The sequence below is a fragment of the Myxine glutinosa genome, chromosome 14, assembly GCF_964187855.1.
Source record: "Myxine glutinosa chromosome 14, kmMyxGlut1.1, whole genome shotgun sequence".
NCBI classification, from domain to species: domain Eukaryota; kingdom Metazoa; phylum Chordata; class Myxini; order Myxiniformes; family Myxinidae; genus Myxine; species Myxine glutinosa.
The window spans coordinates 19,823,655-19,851,368 of NC_136274.1; the positions used below are offsets into that span (position 1 = coordinate 19,823,655).

General features: G+C 38.1%; 1 protein-coding gene across 2 annotated transcripts in view; it reads right to left on the reverse strand.

Annotated features, from left to right (window-relative positions):
* LOC137439469 (phospholipid-transporting ATPase IA-like) overlaps positions 1-27,714 on the reverse strand; it is a 238,304-nt gene that overhangs the window by 22,955 nt on the left and 187,635 nt on the right. For both annotated transcript variants that reach the window (XM_078768165.1, XM_068135239.2), the window contains 3 exons: positions 26,757-26,813; positions 26,436-26,543; positions 26,257-26,345 (listed from right to left, as the gene is read on the reverse strand). In XM_078768165.1, the coding sequence (XP_078624291.1) occupies positions 26,257-26,345; positions 26,436-26,543; positions 26,757-26,813 (254 nt within the window). The remainder of the gene's footprint in view (positions 1-26,256; positions 26,346-26,435; positions 26,544-26,756; positions 26,814-27,714) is intronic.

Genomic DNA, 27,714 nt, shown 5'->3' on the forward strand with positions numbered 1-27,714 from the left:
CAAAGGACTTCTGTGACTCACTGGGATTGACACAATCTGTCAATTTCCCGACCCGGATCTCAGTCAATGGAGTTTCTTCTCTTCTAGACTTGGTTATGACAAACTTCCCTGCTAATGTCTGCTGCTCTTCTTCTGCTCCAATCGGTTCTTCTGATCATGTGCTTGTCAAAGTGGACATCTCTCTGGCCATTCTCAGAGAGCCTCCTCAGCGTCGAAGAGTCTGGCATTTCACTCAGGCCGACTGGGACGGGCTTCAAGCAGCCATCAATCGTCTGGATTGGTCTCCCATCTCCACTGCCTCTGACATCAATTCTTCCAAAGCAAACTGATCTCTCTCATGCACAGATTTATCCCATCTCGTCTTCAGTTGTCTTACCCTTCCTCACGTCCATGGTACACCGAATCTTGTGGTGAGGCAGTTGCCCTGAAACAACTTGCCTTTGCCTCTTGGAAGGCGAATCCAACTGAAGGCAATCTCAGTTCAGTAGTGTATATATGTTGCTTCTGGGACACTCTCATTTTCCCATTGACTTTCATGTTAATTTTTTCCCTCCCTCATTGCCCCTAAACACCTCTATTTCTCTCACCCTGTTCTTTACGAACCTTCTAACCTTTTGACATGTTATCCTTATTCATTAGACCACTTAAACAATGGTCCTTCTGTGTGAACCTGTGATCCTTCTGACCTTATGGACCTTTTAACCTTTTACTCTTAATATCATCTGGTGAATCATCTTTGACCCACTCAAACAACGACCCTACAAATATTTGTTTATGTGTGGGAAATAATTTAATTCTCCTACAACTCTCCTCACCGTCTAATACATTAACAAAAAATATGTTTGAGTTTGGTTCTTTATTAAGATATTTTAACTGAGCTAAGATAAAATGGTAAACCTCCCTCAATGTTCTTGTTTGAGCGCCTCCAGTGCCACATACCATTTTTTAATTAAAGTATATATTTTCCTGACAACCATCAAAGTTTTCCGTCCACTCAAAAATATTTCCATCTTTTTTACCCAATTCACCGGTATTTAAATTAATTCTCTTATTTGTTTTGTAAATTGTTTTACCAGTTGTCTTTTCAATTATACCTATTTGATATTTTTCACATTCGTTATGTTTACCATTTATATACCAAGGTTGATTACACCTCCACTCTTTAGTCTGGTTGGTACTTGGTTCTATCATTTATATAATAGTAAAAAAGGCGGCGGTAGCCCGTTAAAATCCCTAACCCCCCTTTTTAACTTATCACTTATATACTTATATAACCATAAGGGAGACTATCAATTCCATTTTCTTAAATAAACCTCTTATCATCAAAAGCCCCCAATGCTTTCTTATTCACCTCTTCTGAATATAATTTATGTTTATAACTTCTTATTCCATTAATCTTTCTAAACTCTTCTTTCTTTGTTGTTAAACAGTTATAATAATCCTTAAAGTTTATTGTTTCTTTAATGACATTTTTCTTTATGCCTTTTAACTTCTTATCAGTTTTTTCAACGTTATTCACAATGTATTTATAAGCATAAGCCTTAGACCTCAATCCCACAAATTCACTCATGACATTTCCCCCTAATTCATCCTTAAACTTTCCAATCACCTTTTTATTTTTAGAAGAGAACAACTCTCTCTGGACTGTAATTACTAGTGTCATAGATATTAATGTCCTTTTTCATGTCTGAATAAACATCATCAGTATTAATTTGCAAAATAAAACGATCTGTATCCATATAAAGTAGATTAACATCATTTTGATATTTCTTCCTCAAGTTATTATAAAAGTAATCATACATTAATGACTTTGATAAATCAAGAATTGATGTTCCAATATAAATAGGTTTGGCCATTTCAATACTCTCTTTAATCAAATGGATCGCACAAAAGTTCTCAGTAAAGCCCTCAGCTCTAGTAAAACTCGGTCTATTAATTAATTTTGATGCTTGTTTCCAAGATGTTGATAGTCTGATATTTTGTCTTTTCCTCACATTTTCCATGGTCTTACCAAAGACCGCATTATTCATCAATTTATAAAAGTCTTTCTCAAAATCTGTTTTTGACTCTGTTCTTCTTTGTGTATTAAAATCAATGTACCCCTTTAACCAATGACTTTGATTGAACTTTAGAACACTATGGATCTTCTCTATTCTTAGACCTTTTGATAAATATTGTCGCAAATTTCTTTGGTGTAGAACATAATTTTTCTTGTTATATAATGTAGTAAGTAATTTTTCTGTTGATTCACCTATATTAAATGATTGTTGATAATCACTTAACCACTCCTTCTTTGGACTTTCCTTTTCACAAGCAAATGGGAGATCTTTGTGTAGGTTATGAAGTTCCTCTGGATAAATGTTATATTTTTTCCAAACATTTTGTGCGTGTACATAATCTTTATCAGATATATGACTATTATTTAATTTGTTATAGAAATTTTCTTTTAAAGGAAGTTGTGTTTCATTGAATCTCTCAAATGAGTCCATATAGTCATAGGGGTAAATTCCCTTTTGTGTTAGAAAATCTTTATCTAAAAAATACTCTGAAAGACATGGAAACTCTTTTAGATTTTGAACCAAGTTAGCCAAAGGACTTGCCATGAATTTAAATGTATCAAGAAATCTGATATGAGTAATAGGAGATGTGTGAATTGTTTTTGTGAATGAAATGTATTTCTGATCCATGTTTGGAATTGCTGAGATACTTCCAGAAGTCTTTGAGAGTTCCTTGATAAATAGATGTGTATCATAATGAGCGTTGTTATGAAGAAAGACAGGAATGAAAGAGGGGAGTTGATAATTAATATTACAACTTTGATGAGCCGGACCTCTATATTTACCAGTGAGATGACAATGGTCTCTAACCTTTAGACCTTTACCAATTTTCTCCTCACAAATATGACAGACATTGTTTTTTATAAATTCCCTTTTTTCTTTACTTGTTAAGGACATTGGTTTATTGGTTTCCCTCATTATCTTGGTTAATCGAACACAGTCTTTTTCTAGTCGTTTCACAAACTCCTCTGGGGTATTTGAGCCTCTATACATCTCTAACTTGTTATATTTATCACCAACGGATGATTTGATATAATAACAAAAACCACAAGGAGTATGTTTTTGATATTTATTTGTGTATGATTCTTTTGGATCTGGAGAAGCAGTATCAATTTTTTCTAAAATACTTTCAAAATCAGCATATATAACAAATGGATGTTTTATTGTTTTCTTTTCATCTTTGAATGTGATCTTTGAGCCTTTTTTAGGCATGTTGATTACCGGTGATTTATGTTCACCACAATAATTTGAATGTTTATCTAATCTTTCTTGTGTATGGAAGAAGTTAAGACAATGCATACAAATATATATTTTATTTGTTCTTTTACATACTTGTGGTTTTATTAATTTTGTAATATCTTTGATGTATGTATAATGTGAATTTTCGTCTGAATTAAAATATAGAAGATTAATATGAGTTTGTTTACAATTGTCAGAAAGCTTTAAAACCTGAATGTTGTTTGTTTCTGTTAGACCATAAACATTAACTGATAAATTATTCATCTTTTCAAATTTAGGAATATCATTTAAAGTCATCGGAAACTTTAGATCTTTCGTATTTAATGTATTCTCATATTTTTTATAATGAGATACTCTTTCATCATGAAAATGTGGAGGATGTAAGTGTGCTAAAATAGACCAGAGAAAACATTTATTGTCTTTATTTTTGATATTGATAACTGCTTTTCTATTTTTGATAACACTGGGTAAATCAATGTAAGAAGAAGCTTTTAGAGGATCTGATTTAAGAATATGAATGTCTATGTGAATAATTTTTCCTATATTGAATCCACTTCCTACGATTGAATTATCCACATCTTGCTCTTGTTTAATAAGTTCATCATAGACTCCTGATGTTTTAAAATATTGATATGAAGATATAAAGTGTGGCTCAGTTCTCATGTATGGTGTATCTATAACTCCTTTATCCTTTGTCATTTCTAATTTTACCCCCATATAAAATTTAAGTGGTTTCATTTCTTTTAGTGTTTTTTCAATCAATGTTTGAACAGCAGGTTTGACTATTTCTACAGCATCAACTATAGACTTTGGTTCGGGAGGTTTGAAGTTAAAGATTCGAATCCTGATATGTCTTTTGAAAGCACCATCAGTATTTTTAATAGTAAACAATTTTGACAAGTGTTTGTTAGTTTTAAGATGGGCTTTAAACCCCTTCTTGAGGATGGTTGTTTTACAGACCTTTCAATGTTTTGTTTTAGGTGGAAGAGGGGAAAGTTTGTTAAGAATGTTGTATGTATGTTTTGCGGTGAGACTATGTTGTTTATAATATTTTACTTCCTTCTCGCAAGTATCACAATAAACCATATTTATAGCGTGAGAAAACGTGGTGTTTTATATATATCACTGTGCTTAAAATAAAACACTTTTGAGCTTTACAGCTCCGTTTTATATATATCGCTGTGCTTAAACTAAAACACTTTTTCACTCAGAATCATCTAAGTCATAACTATCACATGAATACTCAGAATCATACTCAGAGTCATCAATAAAGCTACTCTCATAACTATCATTTGAGCACAAACTATTAGTATCATAACTATCATCTGTGTTCAATGAAATACTATCATCACCATCGTCCGAGTTCAATGAAATACTATCATCACTATCGTCCGAGTTCAATGAAATAGTAAAATCTTCACTGCTGTAATGACTCATATTTAATTAGCAGAAAAAACCTTTCCATCTATACCAATATACTTTCTTTCATTAACGGATTCAATCTCTACATTTTTAATATCAAAAGTTATCTTTAAATAATCTCTAACTATCATAGAACGAAATGACATTTCACCAGAAATATTAACATCATTCATTTTACTTAGATCTACACCCTTTGGATTATTAAAGTAAATACAAATTTCTCCACGAGTATTGTTGATGGTCTTATCATTCTTTTTCAAAGTATCGTGGTCAATCACTTTTTCAAGCTTTGAATAAATTGCCAGGAGTAGAGGAGAAACTTTTGTTAGATTTACTTTAATGGATGTCTTTCCAGGTATAGTTAGAGCTCTTCCTTTAAATGAAATAGAGGGGCTCATGTTATTTTCCATAACTGGTTTTACCCAAAAATTTCCATATTTATCTTTGTTCAATTTAACATCTTTGACATATTTTTCTATATCTTTCACCGAAGTAGAGATTGATTGAAATTTGTCTTTTGTGCTTTGAAACATTGTATTTATTAATGAATAAACTTGCATTTAGTTTAAGTAAAAATTTACCACATAAATATGATAAGTTCTGAAGGATATTTAGAATTTCCAGACTCTCCATATGATAAATTAGAGAATTGTCCGGCTTGTGATAGAGTGGGGCTTAATGATGAGGATTCATATAAACAATGTTTATTCTGTGATTATATTCTAATTAATGATAATAAGAAATATAAAAAAACATATAACTTTTAAATTAGAACCAAAAATGAATTACTTTACAAGATTAATAAGAGAGATGAATGTTAAGCATTATGGTGATAATACACCATTTCTTACAAGGAAAGAGACTCTTTGTATTGAGGAAATGTATAAGGGTTTAATGATATTTATTATTCAAAATAATTTTAATGGAAATGTTAATACAAGATACTACATAAATAAAATAATGAATTATTTTGAAATTAAACCCGAACTCAGGATAAAATATAGAGTTTCTAAAATAGCTCAAAAAAAGTTGGATGACTTGTTTTCCAAATATATAAATGAATGATTTTTTACCCGTTTGGGAAAATAAGATAAAATTTAATAACCATAAAAACATTCCAAATTCATTGAGATGTCTAATAGTTGGTTCAAGCGGATGTGGAAAAACCTGTTTGCTTTTAAAGATGCTCCTTACCCCCAACTTTTTAGATTATGATAATTTAATAATTTTTACGAAGTCAAGTTTTCAACCCGAGTATCAACTACTCTCACAGGGTTTTAATGCAGGTCTTAAAAAGGAAGACATTATCGGCTTATTTCAACTTCAAAACAAACTAAATGATTATAACATTGAGGATATAATACAACTATTTTGTGATACACAGAAACCTAAACCAAAACCCATAACTTGTATTCTCAGTGATAATACGGATGATATACCTTCACCTCAAGATTTAGATAAATAAAAAAAGAACCTCGTCATCTTTGATGATTGTGTTAATGAGAGAAACCAAACAGTAATGGACAGCTACTATACAAGAGGGAGACATTCTTCTTGTAATTGTATTTATCTTAGTCAGTCATATTTTCAACTCCCTCGACGCTCAATAAGAAACAATGCTAATACTTTTCTTTTATTTAAGTTAAATTCAATAGATGTAAATAATTTTTGGAGAGATAATTGCTCTACGTTATGTAGTAAAAAAGAATTTGAAAATTATATGAAACACACGATTGGAAAATATAAATATATTGTTGTGAAACAAGATGAGATATTAAAGGATGTATTTTTATTTTAAACATAATTACATATATAAATGACAACAATTATTATTAACCTTGTGGGTAAATCTGCTTCTGGAAAGAACTTTCATAAATCTAATCTCTTGAATAGTAAAAATGAAAAGATTGTAAGTTTTTTTAAAAAACACCCTATGATTCGTTTTGTGAGTACTACAACCAGAGCAAAGCGACCAGGAGAAGTAGAAGGGAAAGATTATTACTACATTTCAATGGAGGAACATATGCGATTGAGGAACGAAGGTCAAATATTTGAGGAGGTCTCTCTTGGTTCTACAAAATATTCACATTGTAAGAGTGAGTTAAATAAAGTAAAATCTAATGGTCTTGGGATTTTAGAAACTAATCCTGAAGGAATGAGACAAATTATTAAACAATTGTGTGGTGATGGAGTTAAGATTTTATCATTCGGTTTTGATATCGATGAGGAGACTCAACGCAAACGTATGAAAAGCAGAGATACAAGTATTAGTGAAGAAGAAATAACAACTCGTATTAATAACAATAAAGAATTTGATGAAATATTTCAAGAAAAGGATTTATTTCAACACATTTACTATAATGATGAAGAAAAGGAAAATTTTCCCATTGACCTTTACAATTCATTAAATGATATTTTTCAATAAATAAATACAGAAAATGAATACCGAAGAAAGAGCAAGAAAGTTTAAAGAACATCAAGAGTTGGTTTCAAAAGTTGTAAAGCAACAGGAAGAGATAAAGAAGAAACGGAGACAGAAACTAACTGGTGAAGAAGCCTTTGAAAGAAAACAAGAGAAATTTTTTAAACCGCTTTTAAAAACTCAACACCCTACAGTTCCCACGGTAGAATTTACTCCGAAAAAACTTCAAATGCTCAAAGATTTTAGTCAGATAACAAAACAAGAACTTGGAAAATTAGAATATAATGATGAAGAATTATTTCAGAAACTTGAGGAGGTAAATCAACCCCCTAATTATGTAGTGGAAGCTCTTCAAAACAATGAATATTTGGCAGATTCAAAAACCAGAGCAGGTCTCATTCCAACAGAAGAACCAGCAGTGTTCCATCTTGTGAAAGAAAAGGTATTGATATTTAATGATGAATTGATGTTCTTGAGTTCTACTCAACCAAATGTTAAATTAACTCCAAGATTAATGTTTCTTCTAACAAACCCCGGATTCAGCGGTTCAAAATATTTTGAGGAACCACTTGATATGGAAAGAGAGGAAGATAGGGTATATATTGAGTTGCTAAATGCACTTGATTATGGAGTTTCTGTTGCTGGTAAAAGTAAGAAGAATGAGAAGGAGAAACATATTATTGATGCTTTAAGTAAGCTTGGTTCGGGTGTTAGTTTTCTTCCAAATGACCCATCACAATTAGTTAATAGGCTATTATTGTTGTTAGTTAGTAAGAAGGCTGGAAACAACAATTGTTTTAATGAATCCTCAGCCATTTTAGATCAGTTGATGAATATGAAAATAATTAATAAATGTCAATACAAAGATATTTTATTAGATATTAAATAAGATGAGAAGCACAATTCTTAGTTTTAATTTCACAACGAGCGATTACACAGCTTCATTCCCTTACCCACTACAACTTGACCCCCTTACCTCATATGAGGCATCTTTATTGTCGATGGAAACTTATAATACCTTGTTTAATATCACAGAGAAAAACAACAAGTTTAGTTATAATCCAGGAAGTGGATATAAAACTATAACCGTTTCACCCAGAGCTTACGAGATTTCTCAAATATCTTCTGAAGTCTCTCGCCTTATGAAAGAAAAAGGTGATGAACCAAAAAATATGGTAATAGATATTCAAAAACACACTTCAAAATCAACTATTAAACTTAAAAATAATTATAAAGTTGATTTCACGATTGAAAATTCGTTCAGAGAGCTATTGGGTTTCTCTTCAAAAAAGATTGAAACTAACGGGACGTCTTACAGTGATAATGTCATTCAAATATCCTCCGGTATAAATTCAGTATTAATTCATTGTGATTTGATTGATGGTGCTTATAACGATGGAATAAGAACAAATACAATATTTTCATTCAGTGCATACTCAACCCCGATTGGTTATAAATTTAATATGGAACCAAAAAATCTTGTCTATTTACCTGTGTCAGGAAAAACCATATACAGAGTAAATTTTAGGATAACCGACCAAGATAATCGTATGATATCCTTTAATGATGAAATTATATCCATCAGAATTCACCTACGTGAAGTTTTTCAATAAATAAATAATGCTTATTGTGAGAAAACACGAGTTGGGAAAATATAAAATAATTACAGGGGAGGGCATGTACCTTTCACCATACTATACAAGGTATGTGGGTAAAGGATACTATAAACCTAAGAGACAACGAGGTGTAGGTCATCAATTTCGAAATAAAGGAGATGGGATAATTGATACTCTAATGGGTATTGGTTCAACCATCCTTAAACATAAAGACCTAATTGGTTCAACTGCTTCTGCCGTGGGCTCCGTTGCGGGTGCTATAAAGAGTATAAAAGATGCTCAAAAGGAGTCTCATAAATTACAAGCAATCAAAGAAATAAAAAAAGGTAAAACTCAACTATCTTCACAAGAACGACAAAAAATCATTAAAATACTTGGGTCAGGGTTTCAACGATTTTAATACTATATAAATACAAGTATGGAAGCAATTGATAGTATCTATGATTTGGATGATACAATTATCATTTCAAACTCCACGAAAAAGGAAGACTATTTTAAGGTAAATGCTATAACAGGAACAGACTGGAATTCAAACGGAACAAAAAGTTTTGAAATAAATAATCAACAAACTTACTTGAATATAGCTGATAGTTTCTTGCTGTGTAAATTTAAATTCACTAAGGCTGCGAATAATACTAATGCTACACTCGTAAATGATTTCTTCTAGAAAATGTTTGATAGTGTTCGCCTGTATATTGGAACACAAGAGGTTGAAGCGGTTGATTATGTCTCTGCTACATCTGAAATGATGAAATTTACACTATATTCGTTTGGTGATAGAATGGGTAAGGGAGCTGTTGAAGGTTTTATTCCTGATATGTCAACGGGTACAAACACAGACCCTGGTTATAGTCAAAGGAAGGCAATGTATAATGATGACACAAAACCAGAGAATAGTTTTACCGTAGCAGTACCTCTGAAAGATATATTTGGATTTTGTGATTATGACAAAGTTTTGTATGGTCTTAAAATTAGATTTCAACTACAAAGGAATGATAATGTAAATAGGTTGCTTTTTGGGGTTGAAAATGCTTTTGGAGACAACAATAAATTTGTTATTAATGATTTGTGTTGGTATATCAGTGAATATACTCCTAATCTTAAAACGGAAGAGATGTTAAATAGAAGACTTAACTCAAAGAAACCGCTAAATGTATCATACCTTAAAAGAAGATGTCAACACGTTAAACTGGAACACACTACCTACACTTGGAATTTGGGTGTTCTTCAAGGAAAGCCACGATACCTCTGGCTCATTTTAAAAAAACCAGATGGAGAGGACGGTACTAATAAGAATAATGCGCTGAGTGATAATGCTAAGGTGAAACAACTTCGGGTTTCTCTTGATGGCACATTTTATCCGCGAGATAGATTGGAAATTGATTGGGAAAAAAATGATTATGCGGAAGCCTACAAGTCTTACCAAAAGGTGTGTGAAAGCAACGGTAATAATGATCCTATTTTGGATATGGTTGCGTTTCAAAAACTTTATACAATCTATGCAATTGACCTGAGTTCTCAAAAGGAAACTATAAAGTCTAATCGAGTGGATACTTCTCTATACATTGAAAGAGGGGAGAGTGAAGAGGTTAATGCATATTGTTTGCTTTTGGAGGAAACAGAATTACAGATTAATACAGATAATGGTGTTATGATTAATATCACATAGGTTTTTTCTCATAAATAAATGGTTGGGGTATATGTTAATCAAATCAATCTTAATAAATTAACATCTTGTATTCAAAATCAAAAGCCTTGTATTATTAATGTTAATACAATTCAAAGAAAAGGAGCTGTAAGAATTGATGTTTTACTCACACACACACAAGTAAAAACACTAAATGATGTTGGATCACTTAAAATTAAAATGACGAAACCTATGTAAAAGAAATATTCAATAGACGAGTCAAGAGGAGGATTTCTCCCGTTTCTAATTCCTTTATTTGCTGGTTTAAGTGCGGTGGGAGCATTGACTGGTGGTATTTCAGCAGCGGTAAAAACTGCTAACGAAAGGAAGGCACAACTAAAAGCTCAAAAAGAATTGGAAAGACATAACAAGGAGTTGGAGAAACAAATTAGTGGAAGTGGTGTAATTGTAGATTTTGCTCAAAAACTTGAAAGTCTACCTGATAAAGCTAGATTGTTGGTTGGAGATATGCTTTCCTCTATCGCTCAAGCGGGTGTTAAACTAACTAAACGGGGTAATGGATTGTATCTTTCTCATAAATAAATGGATAAATGGTTTAAACAATTTGGAAAGAATACAACGTCAAATATAGAACTTACTAAGTATTGTAAAACACTAAAAATTGATAATGTGGTTATTTGTATGAGAGATGAATTAATACATATAAATAAGAATACAAAGAATATTATTATGAATTTAGACACACAGAATGGTTCTCATTGGGTTTGTATTCATAATAGTCAGGATAAATATTATTTTGATAGTTATGGTATGCCACCACCTGTTGAAGTAATACAATTCTTACAGAATGGTGTTTATCAAACATTTCAAGTTCAAGAAATTAATTCTAAATGTTGTGGTCAATTATGTTTATATGTATTATTTCAACTCAACAATAATGAAAATTTTTATGATATCATTTTTAATCTAATATAAATGACTTATGTTGGAAAAGATGGTTCTATCTTTGGAAAATCCTCTCAGGATATTGATTTATCAAATTATTATACAAAGGCACAGGCGGAACGACAAAAATATAGTGTCAGTAAAAATATTAATATGAAGAATACTTATAAATTAATCAATTATCCAAACCCTACAGATGCAAATGACTTAATTAGATTTAGTGATTTATCACAATATATATTTTTAAAGAAAACAGCACGTTTTGTTAAACAAGTAAAATTTACAACCACAACACGTGGTTATACTGACCATACACCTTTCCTCATTGAATTTAACTACCTGCTTACAATTGAATTTTATAAAGAAGGACATATAGTTAATATGCGAATTAATAAATGGGGGTACGATATGCCTGATTTAGGGTATAATTGGTCTTTTTCAATAAACATAGAAGACCTACATGATTTGAATCAGTCTCGTAAAGAAGAATATTATCCACTTGGTGAGGATATGGATTTATGTGGAAGTACAATTAATAAACAACAAATACATGGTTTTAAGAAAAGAAAAATATATGATAGTATAGCGATGGTTAGCATGACAAAGAAGGAAGGTCATGAGATAAGGGTAGAAAGCCGAGGAATACAAACCGATTTGGTAGTGGGAAGATGGGGTGGTATTACCTGTCATAATATTAATCTCACATATATTTCTGATACATAAATGGCAGGAAGAAGACTACAAGAGAATTATAATTTTTGTATTCAAGGATACCTACAAGAAAAGGGTGCTCGGTATTACATACCTTATGATTTGGAGCATATACATGGGAATTTTGTCATAAAAAACTGGCCTTATACTGATATTGTTAAACCCACAAATAGAGACTTGTTTAAAGTATTAAATAAAAATGAACTTCTCAAAGTTATGAAATATAAAACTCTTTTAGAAATCGTCAACAAATCTTATTGGTATCCTATTATGAGAAAAATAATTATAGATACAAGAATATCTCAAAATCCAGATGAGTATATGTATAATATTCTTTGGGGTTTAAACTCAAGGGTAGCAAGGGATGAGGAAGGAGTTGAAGAAGAGAAGGAGAAAAGAGAGAAAAGAGAGAAGGAGGAGAGGGAACAAAGATAGAGGGAGGAGAGGGAGATGGAAATCAGAGCGATTCAAAAAAGAGTGGATGTATTACAGCAAGAAGATCAATCTCAACTCACCGAAGAGGAAAATAAAGAAAGAATGAATGCTGTGAAAATATTGATATCAAAAATTGCTAAGATAAATGAGGAAGGAGTTAAAGAAGAGAAGGAGGAAAGAGAGAAAAAGGAGAAGGAGGAAAGGGAGAAAAAGGAGGAGGAGAGGGAGAAAAAGGAGAAGGAGGAGAGGGAGGAAAGGGAGCAAAGAGAGAGGGAGGAAAAATATAAAAAGATGGAAATCAGTGAGATTCGTAAAAGATTGAGTGTATTACAGCAAATAAATCAATCTCAACGCACCGAAGAGGAAATTAAAGAATTAACAACTCTTATGAAGATAATGGTTTCAAAAATAACAACGTCAATGTCTTCAATTTCAGGGAGGAGATTTAAACGAGAAAGTGGTGAAGAAGAAGAAGAAGAAGGAAAAGATTATGTGATTGATGATGTTGGTGTCATTGACTTTAGTTAGTTTTTATTTGTAAATAAATGGAGGAGAGAGTGAAGGCATTCCTTAGGATTCTTTATGTTTTAAAAATAAAGATTGAAATGTATATGTTGAAAACCAAAAAGGTTTTGATACTCTGTCGGAATTTTTCTGATAAATAAATATGAGTTATTGTCTCAAATGTAAAAAGAAAACTAAATCTAAAAATATCTCTTATGTTAAAGCTAAAAATAATAGAGTTTATCAAAAAGGAATATGTCAAGTATGTGGCTCTAAAAAGTGCCAATTCATCTCTCCTAAAAGAGGAGGAGACATACAAAAGTTTCTGTCAGGAAGTAAATTTACAACAACTGGAATTCCAGGGGAATTACACCTTCCAGGGTATTCTTTCTGTGGTCCAGGAACAAACTTGGATAAAAGATTAGATGAGGCTGACAATCCTAAACCTTGGTCTATCCTAAACTCCTAAACTGGACTGGACAACCCTCCCATCTACTTTCTCAACAATCCTCTCCAAGAAGTTCTGTCGCTCAAGATTTTGGGTCTCACTATCTGCCATGATCTTTCTTGGGAAAACCACATTTCCAAGCTGGCCTCCAAAGCCAGTCGCCGACTGGGCATCCTCCGTCGTGCGAAGTCCTTCCTCGGCACACCTGAGCTCCTCACCACATACAAGGCTTTCATCCGCAGCTCAATGGAATACTGTTCTCCCCTATGGGCCGGTGCTCCTGCCTCACACCTAGCTCGGCTTCACGCTGTTGAAACCAAAGCTTTCAGAATTATTGGAATCTCCCGCGATGAAGCTATCTCTGAGGGCCTTTCACTCACTCACCGCAGGCAGGTAGGTGGTCTTTCTGTCTTCTACCGACTCCTCTCCGGCCTTGCACCCCCAGCTCTCTCTGTGCTCTGTCCCCCAAATATTCCTACAGGTCGCACAAGATCTGCCAGCAACCCTCTGATGGTTAAACTGCCGAAATCTCGGCTCTCCGCTCACCTTCACTCTTTCATTCCTCTTTTCTCCCGCCTCTGGAACAAACTCCCTCACTCCCTTCAATCCCACTCCTCCCTCCAGGTCTTTAAAACAGCTGTTCACCACCATCTCTTATCTTCCCCCATCCAAAACCTTGATCTTTTCTACCCCCGCTAATTCACCCCAGATCCACCTTGTTTGAAATTCCAACTTCTTTCCTGGAAGTCCTGGCAGTATCCATATGTTTTATACCTCTCCCACTGCCCCCTTCCCACGCCCCCCCCCCCCAAAGCCCTCGCCCTCTCTCAGATCTCTCGATGTCTCCATGTCTCTCGGTCCCTGCTCTCAAATGTTGTGTTTGTGTCCTTCCCCCTCTCTCCCCATCTTGTCTACCGCTCCCTATGTTATATGTTTTATGTGTCGGTTTGTCTTTCTGTGTGTTCATGTGATTAATGTTCGCTCTTTCACGAGCCTCGATATTGTATACAAAAAAAAAAAAAAAAAAAAAAAAAAAAAAAAAAACCTACAAATAGGGTTGACGAAGTGTGTATGAAGCATGATATTGCTTATGGGAAACCACTACGTTGACTGAAAAACATAAAGCCGACAGCGAAATGTTGTATAATTTGTCTTTGATACAAAATCCAACGTTGAGAGAGAAAGTTGAGAGGTTTATTGTGAGAAATTTGATAAATGCTAAATTGAAACTTGGTCTTGGTTATTCCTCAAAAAACTATTAGGCTCTAATGATGTCATCAAGACTGAGGAGCTTTTGGCTGAAGAATTACACAAACCTATAATCACAAAGTTTAAAAGAAGGAAGGTTTATTCTAAATACACCGACCACATATGGTCCGCTGATTTAATTGAATTGAATAATGACAGGGGATACAGGTATGCTTTAACCGTTATTGATTTGAGGAGTAGATTTGCCTGGGTTGTCCCTTTAAAAAATAAAAGGGGTGATACTTTAATGTTAGCCTTTAAGCTAATATTTGATCGGGATAAAAGGAAACCAAAGAAGTTATGGACTGATGAGGGAACAGAGTTCTATAACAAAATATTCATGAAATTTCTTAAGGGGAAGGGTATTAAATTATACAGCACCTTTAATGAAGGAAAGGCAGTTGTTATTGAGCGTTTTAATCATACTTTAAAAGAGAAATTATATAAAAAATTCACACAACTCGGTTCTCAAAAATGGGTGTATTTAATTCAGGATATTGTAGATAATTACAATAATACAGTTCATTCATCAACAAAATCAAAACCATCAGAAACATTTACAAAATTAGAATATGAAAAGGAGATTAATTTGAGAAAGCCCAAGTTCAAAGTTGCTGATATTGTAAGAACTAGGGCATGCCCGTACTATATATATATCTAAAATTATATCCCCCCCCCTATTTACATGAAATGGTTTGGTCCAAAGCGAACGGCTTGCGAGTGGTGACAATCCCCCCCCTCTATTTACATGCAATGGTTCGGTCCAAAGCGAACGGCTTCCGGAGTTTGGTAAAGAAATCGCCATCGCGTACACAAACGCGCAGGAAAGCGAATGAATCGCAAATTCGTTTTTATTAGTTGTAAAACATAATGCCCAATTATTCAATTAGCGCCAACGTATTTTGGCTGTTTGCAATTTAATCGCAAGGCAAAGTAGAAAGAGAAGAGGGAAAAAAAGAAAAGCCTTGCCTTGCTGCAAACAGCTGCTGCAAACAACAACAACAGGGAAGGCTGCACTGTCCGGAAGTTGGCATATCGCAGTTACGATTATTTTAGTGTTAATGGCCAATTATTCAATTAGCGCCAACGTATTTTGGCTGTTTGCAATTTAATCGCAAGGAAAAGTAGAAAGAGAAGAGGGAAAAAAAGAAAAGCCTTGCATTAACGCATTAACGCTTGCATTGCATTAACGGTTCGGCACACGTGATAGCTCGCTGCTCTCTGATTGGTTGAAGCGTTTTTTGGACATAGCTCGGTAGGTACTTGTCCGATTAATTTCAAACCTTGAAAAGGCACATCCTCGGGTCCCCAGCAATATACCTGGCAAGTTTCAAGTATATCGGACCCGTGGTTGTCGAGAAACAGCGGTCACAGACAAACACACAGACACACAGACAGACACACAGAGATTACTGGAATTATAGATAGATATACAAATGGAAAAGCCATTTTGAGAAAGGTTATACAAAGAGATGGACTAATGAATTATTTAAAATCGTTGATGTAATGGCTACAAACCCTTGGACCTACAAATTATATGATTTAAATGGAGAAGAAATCTTGGGTTCATTTTACTCACACAAATTACAAAAAACACAAGTAAGCAGATAATACCCTTGAAAATAATAAATAAATAAATAAAATGTAATGGGGATACGTTTTTAAATCTGTGAACCCCAAACACAGAATCCCACAACTTTTTAGTTGGGGCTTAACTTTTGTGTGTGTATAATGGGGATACGTTTTTAAATCTGTGAACCCCAAACACAGAATCCCACAACTTTTTAGTTGGGGCTTAACTTTTGTGTGTGTATAATGGGGATACGTTTTTAAATCTGTGAACCCCAAACACAGAATCCCACAACGTTTCAGTTGGGGCTTAACTTTTGTGTGTGTATAATGGGGATACGTTTTTAAATCTGTGAACCCCAAACACAGAATCCCTCAACTTTCCAGTTGGGGCTTAACTTTTGTGTGTGTGTGTATGTGTGAGTGAGTCATAATAATATACAAACCCTAACCCAACCCCATCCCTAACCCAACCCCATCCCTAACCCAAACCCATCCCTAACCCAAACCCATCCATAACCCAACCCCATCCCTAACCCAACCCATCCCTAACCCAACCCCATCCCTAACCCAACCCCATCCCTAACCCAACCCAATCCCATACCCAATCCCATCCCTAACCCAACCCCATCCCTAACCCAACCCCATCCCTAACCCAACCCTAACCCAACCCCATCCCTAACCCAACCCATCCCTAACCCTCACATTCAAAATCCCAACCCTAACCCAATCCCATCCCTAACCCAACCCCAACCCTAACCCTCACATTCAAAATCCCAACCCTAACCCAACCCCATCCCTAACCCAACCCCATCCCTAACCCTCACATTCAAAATCCCACCCTAACCCAATCCCATCCCTAACCCAACCCCATCCCTAACCCAACCCTAACCCAACCCCATCCCTAACCCAACCCATCCCTAACCCTCACATTCAAAATCCCAACCCTAACCCAATCCCATCCCTAACCCAACCCCAACCCTCACATTCAAAATCCCAACCCTAACCCAACCCCATCCCTAACCCAACCCCATCCCTAACCCTCACATTCAAAATCCCACCCAAACCCTAACATAATCTTTCTTTTCTTCTTTTTTTAAATACGTATTTCTTTTTTTCTTTTTTCCTCTTCCCGCAATTCTGTCTTTCAAGGCTTTCAAGTTTGAAGAAGTAGAAATGGGAAGAAAGAATTTTCCAGCATTTTCTTCCTCGAACTTTCTTGATATTGCTTAAATCAAGCGTCATTAAATAAAGAACATTGTTCATTGCTTTAGAATCCAAAGAGTCTCCAAGAGGAACCCCACAGGTAGAGTCTCCAAAATAAAACCAACTTTCCAAGTTCCCAAGGTATAACCACATTCCTGTTGAGCCTCCAAGATAGGTATCACATTCCGAGTCATCAAAACAAAACCCCCATTCCGAGTCTCCAAAAATATAACCATCTTTCCAAGTCCCCAAGGTAGAACCACAATTTTCAGAAATATTGGGGGTTTCCATGATAAGTCTCACATAGTATAACTGCGGACCATCAGGGAGAACTCTCCTTGCCCAATTTTTTAGGGTTTCTATGATGTGTCTCACATAGTATAACTGCGGACCATCAGGGAGAACTCTCCTTGCCCAATTTTTTAGGGTTTCTATGATGTATCTCACATAGTATAACTGCGGACCATCAGGGAGAATTCCCATTTCACAATTTTTTAGGGTTTCTATGATGTGTCTCACATAGTATAACTGCGGACCATCAGGGAGAACTCCCCTTTCCCAATTTTCAGAAATTTGTGGGTCTCCAATGTATGACTTGTATTCTGGCTCATCAAGGTAGAACTTGTTCAGTGGGTTTTGTTTTGATAACTCACAACAAGTATCATCATGGTAAAACTCTTTTTCAGGATTTTGTGGATCTCCAAGGTATAACTCTTTGGCTGGGTCATCAAGGTAGAACTCGTTCTGGGGGTCTTGGTTGTTCAAAATGTCTTCAAACAAAAAAATAACTTCATCCCAAGTTGTGTTAAAAGCAGAATTTTCATTTCGTATCTCAGATACAATTTCCTGTGAAAGAAAATAACAATGTATTAATTTAATACAATATTTTTATTTGTATAAATCAAGCTCTATGAATATTAAAATAAACTTTGTTAACTCTTACACGAGTCTCATCTAAAAAAAAAAAAAATTAAAATAAATAATTAAATTAATAATTAATTAAATAAATAAATAAATAAACAAACTTACCTCCATTGATAAGAGGTTCGAGTCCAGTTCATCAATCTGAAGGTTGAGTTCTACACAGGTAGTAGGACTCCAAGGAATAGCAAAGTTATCCCATTCCATTTCGGCATAGTAGTCCATTCTCAAGTGAAGCAGAAAGCGTGTTTGAAAAAGCCTGTGTGGTCGGTGCCTTTTATAAGGACTGGGTGTGTCATTTCCTGTGGAAATTCCCTGGGCGTGTCTTAACTGGAAATGATGTGATGGGAATTCCCTGAAAATGATGTAATGTATTACCTGGAAATGATACAATGCTAAAGAGTTTATAAAGTGGGTTGGGCTTAGCAAAAGTGGGTGGGGCTTAGCAAAAGGGGGCGGGGTTTATCAAGAGTGGGCGGGGCTTCGCAAAAAGTGGGCGGGGCTTACCAAAAAGTGGACGGAGCTTAACAAAAGGTGGACAGAGCCTACCAAAAAGTGTGTGGCACTGGAGGCGCTCAAACAAGAACATTGAGGGAGGTTTACCATTTTATCTTAGCTCAGTTAAAATATCTTAATAAAGAACCAAACTCAAACATATTTTTTGTTAATATATTAGATGGTGAAGAGAGTGGCAAGAGAATTAAATTATTTCCCACGCATAAACAAATATTTGTAGGGTCGTTGTTTGAGTGGGCCAAAGATGATTCACCAGATGATATTAAGAGTAAAAGGTTAAAAGGTCCATAAGGTCAGAAGGATCACAGGTTCACACAGAAGGACCATTGTTTAAGTGGTCTAATGAATAAGGATAACATGTCAAAAGGTTAGAAGGTTCGTAAAGAACAGGGTGAGAGAAATAGAGGTGTTTAGGGGCAATGAGGGAGGGAAAAAATTAACATGTAAGTCAATGGGAAAATGAGAGTGTCCCAGAAGCAACATATATACACTACTCAGTTCCTTCCACCAAGCTCGGAACAAGTGTGTGTCTACCCTCAGGAGTGCCAGGAAGCACTATCTCTCCTCACTCAGGAACGAACTCTCAAACCTGTCTCCTTCCTCCAAATCCTGGTGGCGTCTGGTCAAATCCGTTTCTGGTGTTTGTTCCCCCTCCATCCCCTCCCTTACCTCAAATGGCCACACAGTTGACATCGCACGTGACAAAGCCGAATGCCTCAACTCTGTGTTTGCCTCAAAATCTTTAGTCCCAAACCCATCTCTCTCTGTTCCCACCTTTCCCAGTCGAACCCAACTGCTCCTGGACTCTGTGTCCTTCTCTCCTGACAAGGTGGAGGAGTTTTTGTCTAACCTCGACTCTGATTCTGCAACTGGACCAGACGGCATCAGCCCACGGGTCCTAAAATCCTGCTCTGCCGCTCTATCTCACCCTCTCTCTGTTCTTTTCACCCTATCTTTTGCTCAAGGTCATCTGCCAGCATCCTGGAAATCAGCAAACATTACCGCTTTACACAAAAAAGGTGCAAAAACAGATCGTTTTCACTACAGACCAATCAGCCTGCTCCCAATTATCAGCAAAGTCATGGAATCCATCATTGCTTCGGATATGAAATCTTTCCTCTTCTCCAATGGCTTGATCTCTGATCATCAATTTGGATTCAGACCAGGTCACTCTACTCTGGACATGCTGCTTCTCCTGTCTCAACAATGGATAGAGGTCCTCAATGCCAAACAGGAAATCAGAGCTGTCTCCCTTGACATATCACGTGCCTTCGATACGGTCTGGCACCCAGCTCTGCTCACCAAACTCTACTCCTATGGTATCCATGGAAACTCCATGCATGGCTTGCGGACTTCCTCTCTGGTCGTAGTCAACGTGTGGCCCTGAATGGATTTCTCTCATCTCCCCTTCCTGTTCAGGCTGGAGTTCCCCAAGGCAGTGTGCTGGGCCCTGTGCTTTTTCTGGTCTTTATCAATGATCTCTCCGACTCTCTGGAAAATCCTCTCTATCTCTTTGCTGATGACTCCACTCTCTGCCGCTCCATCCTCTTCCCTCAGATCGGCAGTCTGCAGCCTCCTCTCTCTCTGAAGACCTGGACAAAATCACAGACTGGTCAAACAAGTGGACCATGTCTTTCAATCCTGACAAATCTCACACTCTTACTATGTCTCTCCGAAAAGATCGACTGGACAACCCTCCCATCTACTTTCTCAACAATCCTCTCCAAGAAGTTCTGTCGCTCAAGCTTTTGGGTCTCACTATTTGCCATGATCTTTCCTGGGAAAACCACATTTCCAAGCTGGCCTGCAAAGCCAGTCGCCGACTGGGCATCCTCCGTCGTGCAAAGTCCTTCCTAGGCATACCTGAGCTCCTCACCACATACAAGGCTTTCATCCGCAGCTCAATGGAATACTGTTCTCCCCTATGGGCTGGTGCTCCTGCCTCACACCTAGCTCGGCTTCATGCTGTTGAAACCAAAGCTTTCAGAATCATTGGAATCTCCCGCGATGAAGCTATCTCTGAGGGCCTTTCACTCACTCACCGCAGGCAGGTAGGTGGTCTTTCTGTCTTCTACCGACTCCTCTCCGGCCTTGCTCCCCCAGCTCTCTCTCTGTGCTCTGTCCCCCAAATATTCCTACAGGTCGCACAAGATCTGCCAGCAAGCCTCTGATGGTTAAACTGCCGAAATCTCGGCTCTCTGCTCACCTTCACTCCTTCATTTCTCTTTTCTCCCACCTCTGGAACAAACTCCCACACTCCCTTCAATCCCACTCCTCCCTCCAGGTCTTTAAAACAGCTGTTCACCACCATCTCTTATCTTCCCCCATCCAAAACCTTGATCTTTTCTACCCCCACTAATTCACCCCAGATCCACCTTGTTTGTAATTCCAACTTCTTTTGTGGTAGTCCTGGCAGTGTCCATATGTTTTATGCCTCTCCCACCCCCTTTCCCATGCCTCCCCCCCAAAGCCCTCTCCCTCCCACAGATCTCTCGATGTCTCGATGTCTCCATGTCTCTCGGTTCCTGCTCTCAAATGTTGTGTTTGTGTCCTTCCCCCTCTCTCCCCATCTTGTCTACCGCTCCCGATGTTATTTGTTTTATGTGTCGGTTTGTTGGTTATGTGTCGGTTTGTCGGTTTGTCTTTCTGTGTGATAAATGTTCGCTCTTTCACGAGCCTCGATCTTGTATACACAAAAAAAAAAAAAAAAAAAAAAAAAACGTTTACATTTTCAGCACACACACCACAAGCACAAGCACAATCTTCTTTAGCGTCCCTCCGAAGGACCGCGGCATTTGTTCCATTTGTTGGCATGTGCGTCCGTGGGCACCCGGTTGTGCACACACGGGCACACGTGGGCATGTGTTAAGTGTCTTTTGTGACACCCCCGGGGCCTGTCGCCCCCAGTAGCACTCCCCCCAGGAGTTATTTCAGGCCCTTTTGTGGGCCCGAAACACACCAAACACATGTTCTATGTTGGGTGTCGTGTCTTCTGGATTCATCGATCATGTCAGAGTTTCTATCTATCTATAATTCCAGTAATCTCTGTGTGTGTGTCTGTGTGTCTGTGTGTCTGTGTGTTTGTTTGTCTGTGACCGCTGTTTCTCGACAACCACGGGTCCGATATACTTGAAACTTGCCAGGTATATTGCTGGGGACCCGAGGATGTGCCTTTTCAAGGTTTCATATTAATCGGAGAAGTAGTTACCGAGCTATGTCCAAAAAACGATTCAACCAATCAGAGAGCAGCGAGCTATCACGTGTGCCGAACGTGGCGAACAGACTCTGCCTCGGACGGCACATTTGAGAGCGTATTCATTTATTTCACGTTGGCAAACTATGTTGGCGCTATGTTGGCGTTAAACTATGTTTTAAAACTAATTAAAACTAATTTGCGATTCATCGTAACTGCGATATGCGACCTTCCGGACAGTCAAATGAGGACGTCACTTCCGGACTTACGGATAGTCATAGTGACGACGTACTGATGCTGAACGTGGCGAGCAGACGCTGTAAGGTACGATCGATTGTAGTACACGTTTATAATAACTCTGCCGATACAGGCCCGATTAACTGCAGCGCCATCCGAGCTGCGGCGTCGGGACGATACATTCATTGTACGGTCACATCACGCACTTACGGGCACGCCCATGGGCCCATGGGCACGCCCATGCATGCATGGGCGAAGACATTATTATTATTTTTTTTGGCAAGGAACGGGCACCCACGTACGGGCACGTCCTAGTATACATAAAAGATCACTGAATACTCTGACTATATCTGCTGAACAAACACATCAAATGAACCTTACAGGGCAAGATCCCTATGATAGAGCATTCGATATGGTCCCTGATGATGTGCAGGCTCGAGTCGTAGATAAATTAGAAGTCTTACAAATGAGTGACTTATTACAGCAAATGGTGCCGTTGCTGGCTGAGTGTGGTGTGCAACGTCCTGTGTACCGCAGTGAAAAGCTCAAGAAACGATTAGAAAAGAAATTTTCAAATCAAATATCTTTCTGGCATCCCAAATATCGCCGGGGATCTGAAGTGATATTTTCTGAAGTTGTTCCCCCCCTACCCCCCCCCCCCCCCCCCCCGGCATCATTGTGGAAGCTCGTATGGCTGCTAAGACTAAGCTCCAAGAAGAACACGTCGAAGAAGTCGAAGATGTACATAGCTCACAGGAACCAGTAACTGATCCCACCATGGAAGCCTTTCATGTCTCAGTTTCTGCACCAGGCCATACTGAAAGTGAAGGACGTGGAGTGGCCTTCTACAACAACAACAACAACAACAACAACAACAACATGCATTTTAAAGGCCATTTTCCCTACTAGAGCAGGGGTTAGCCTTGCGGTCCCCATGACAATCTTCTCCATTTTGCCCTATTTTCTGCATCTCTCCTTGTTAACCCCCTTGCCCGCATTTCTTCTTCCACCATCTTTAGCCAAGTCTTTCTCGGTCTTCCCCATCCTCTACTTCCTTCTACATTCATTTCCATCACTCTTCTCAACCAGTCACTTTCATCCTTCCTCAACACATGACCAAACCATCTCAACCTGTTCCTCTTCACAGCATCAATCACAGGCTCTATTCCCATCATCTTTCGCAATTCATCATTTGTCTTCCTCTCTCTCAACGATACTCCGCACCTCCGTCGAACCATTTGCATTTCCACCCTTTCCAACCTTCGTTGCTGCTCTACGTTCATTACCCATGTCTCGCTCCCATAAATCATAACACTTCTCACACATGCAGCATACACCTTTCCCTTCAGCTTCAACGACACTCCCCTCATCATCAGCACGCCACTCAGTTCCCGAAACTTCTTCCATGCACATCTCACTCTTGCAACCGTTGCCGAGTCTGATCCACCTTCTCCATTCAGCATGTCTCCGAGGTAGCAAAATGTTTTCACACCTTCCAGCTTCATGCCGTTTCCAAGATCCAACTTAACATTTCCTCCATCTGCAGCTCCCTCTGTGCACACCTTACATTTGAATGTAGCTGCCACACTGGTTAATGACCCTCTCAGACCACTACATTTTTGATGAACCCACTCAGCGCACATTGTACATTGAATGGAGTTCACTCCGACACCCTTCCTACACACACAACAGGGCCACTTCCCAGTTCTTTCCACCTCACCACATGCTTTACCACTTGCCATCACCTTCGTCTTTCCGATATTCACCTTTAGACCTTTTGTCTCCATACATTCCTTCCACTTGTTCATCTTTTCCTTCAGTCCATCCATACTTTCCGCAATCAACACCAGATCATCTGCATACAACAACTCCCACGGTAAACCCTCCTTTACGTTCTGAGCCAGCACATCCATCACAGCTACAAATAGTAGTGGACTTAGTACCGACCCCTGATGCACTCCCACCTTCACCTCAAACTCACCACTGTTCCCGTCCTTCGTCCTTACAGCTGTGCGTGCTCTTTTGTACATTGCCATCACTACTCTGATCAACCATTCCTCCACTTCTAACTTCCTCAATGCCCATGTCAATACTTTGCGTGGAACCCTATCGAATGCTTTCTCCAGATCAACAAACCCAAGAAACAACTTCTTCCTCTTCTCCATGTACTTCTCCTGCAACTGCCTCACAATGAAAAGCACGTCTGTCGTTCCTCTTCCTGGCATAAATCCAAACTGTATTTCGTCGATCTTCACTTTCTTCCTTATCCTCCTCTCCAACACCCTTTCCAATACCTTCATTCCATGCTCCAATAACTTTATCGCTCGGTATGAGCCACACTCCAGAGGGTCACCTTTCCCCTTGTATAGAGGGACGAGGGTACTCAGTTACCAATCCACTGGAATGCGGCCTTCTTTCACCACCAGATTACAGATCTCTGTCATTCTCTTCACACCCCAACTTCCTGCTGCCTTCAACATATCTCCCACAACTCCCGTCGGCCCTCCCGCTTTTCAAAGGCCTCCTACACCTCAACATATTTCACCTGAGGCTGTGATAGCTTCAACACCACCATGCATCTTTAATTTCCTTGCCTGGGTTATTACTGGTGGTGTAGGAATCAACGATGCATCAAATGTATCTCAATGTTCCAGTGGAGGTACCAAAGTCTGTGAAGAATCGCATCCTCTCGATAGCTCAGGACGTCATCTACTGTTCCAGAAACGGCTGTGTTCGTACTCCAAAACACGTGCCCTTGGCAGTCAACGTCCACCGCAAAATGGGTAGCGTTGCCCAGTGATCCCTTCTCCCCAAGGGCATGGATGGGATGTTATTGGTCATGAGATCAGCATACTGTGGATGGATGTAAGCCCTGCACCTATGTCAGTCCTGGAATGTATCAGCTGCAAATGCCAGAAATGCAGTGACATGAGGTGCTCCTGCCGACGCAACGGTCTCAGTTGCACTGGGGCATGCACATGCAAGGATGGCATGTGTGAGAACAAGAAAGACACAGCTGGGGACGGAGAAAATCTATTGGAATCTGACGATGATTCGGACAGCGAATCGACAATAGTTTGACAACATCAGAACTATGAACATTGGGTATGTTATTGATATGTAATCAAATTAGTTAAACACATTTGAACGTTTATATGTTGGTTTGTAATAATACGTTGATGTAAATTAATGATTGTGATGTAATTTTTTTTCAAACAACGTTTCAATGTATCGTGAGAAAATGCCTTCTTTTCGGTAACTTACAATATGTTGCACATGTACTCAAATATATCTGGTGACTTTAGTTATTGTCAATTATAGTTATACTATACACCAATGGAGAGATCAATACATCACCATTCTATTGATATATGCAAATGTGATGATATGTGTATATCAATAAAGTTATAGACCATAATATGACCACACACCCTTAATCTGGTGGACCAAAAATGGTGCATGAAGCGACCGGACCCCTAGTGTCTAAAGTTATCCGATTAAGGTCGTTTGGACACTTTCCCAGAGGGTAATGTTTTGAAATTATCATCTTATATATCAAGGAACATAAAAAAATCATGAAACGTAAGATGCCAGGGGGGTGCAGCAAATTTCAACAAAATTTGAAAATCAGCCCCAGGTCTAAAAGCAGTGGAGTGGGGTCAGGGCAGCTGAAAACTAAGGCATGTATAATATGTGATCTTTTCTAAGTCCAAAAAGGATATAACTGTTAAAAATTGAGGAAATGTCCCAAAACTCAAACATGTTCTATAACTTATCTTACTAAAGTCACGTACCAAGTTTCAGTTGAATATGTTAAAGGGCAAGGGCGGGAAGTCTGGAAAACCACAGGTGAGACGGACAGATGGAGAGCAAACCTAGAGTCCCATCCGGTGAAATCAGTCGTTGACTAATAACTCACATCTTCCACATCGTGTCTGGAATTAGGCAGGCGATCGGAATCAACAGGAGGAAAACCCAGAAGGGTAAACACCCATACATCATCCTGGCCTGCAGGCATCGGAGAGCATAAATGAATCGGTCAAGAAATATTTTCCCTCCTGACATTGATCTGCATGCTCAACCAAATGTCCCACTGACCTGACCCTGCATGTTGGGAGCAAGTGGGATGATAGGCCACAGTAGGGAGTAGATCCCAAAGAAGACCATCCACAGAGCTATGCTCCCCCAGACTGCCAAGTGACTCAACTGCAAGGTATGTACACTCGAGAGTTATCCTTGTACAGATATGTTATTCAGACAGTTATTGGGGATCTACCTTACATTCATCTATTTGTACATTGTACTTTAATTTTTATTTTTTTTACTCCAATGAGGTTGGCTGATCCCAGCGTTATGACCCAAAAACCACCACGCTCTTACATTACAACTGCATTCATTTTGGCCGAAAAGATGACTTACGCGAGTCCATGCTGTGCTCTCCAGCCCAGCCTTGAGACAAACCGTGACGACCACCAGCTGTGGAGGCAGAATTGCATTAGCCACTTATTCCACGGTGCCAATTCATTATTCTTGTACAAAGTTATTCTTATTGACTCGTAGCAAGTGATGATGTGTCTTTCACCAAGCAGTTTCCTGGTTGGAAGAGTTTGGGCTGAAATTGTTTAGTTTGCACTCCAGATGTAGTTTACAAGGGTTAGTGTTATTGTTGTTAGGATTAGGGTTGTTCAGGTTCGGGTTGTTAAGCCTCAGTCACACTGGATCGTACGTTTTCTGGATCGTGCGATTGGTGGCAATTTGGCCGAGGTACGACCAATCGGCAATGTTTGCTACGATCTCCATTTGCGATCGCATACTGCGATTGCTCATAAGACTGGTGGTAGGTCATCGTACGATTAGTGGTATGCATGGTCGTGCGATCACCAACGATTGGAGAATATCGATCGCAAGATCAATCCTAGGTAATCGTGCGACTAGTGGTGGTGATCAGCGACCGATCGTACGATCAATCGTGGCGACCTGCGACCACTCGCACGATCGATCGCAACCAATCGCAGCCAGTCGTGAGATGGGTTGCTCGATCAGATCTAAAGGCTTGCGATCGTGCATCAGTAGTCACCTACCTCTCAAGGAGTACACTTCGTCGAACTTTTCAACTGAAACTATAATTCGCGATGCCTCCCAAGAAGGGAGCTGTGGCTGGCAGCTTAGTTCTGCACATTACTTTATTGTGTTAAGATTTTACTTTGACAAATAACTTTGTTTGTGTATACATGTGTTGATTTAATTTGTATTTAAAATAATAATTTTTAGCCGCGTCGCAGACGCTGCTAATAGAGTGCCCTCTGCTGTTGTTGTTGTTCTTCTTGTTAGCCGCGTCGCAGACGCTGCTAATAGAGTGCCCTCTGCTGTTGTTGTT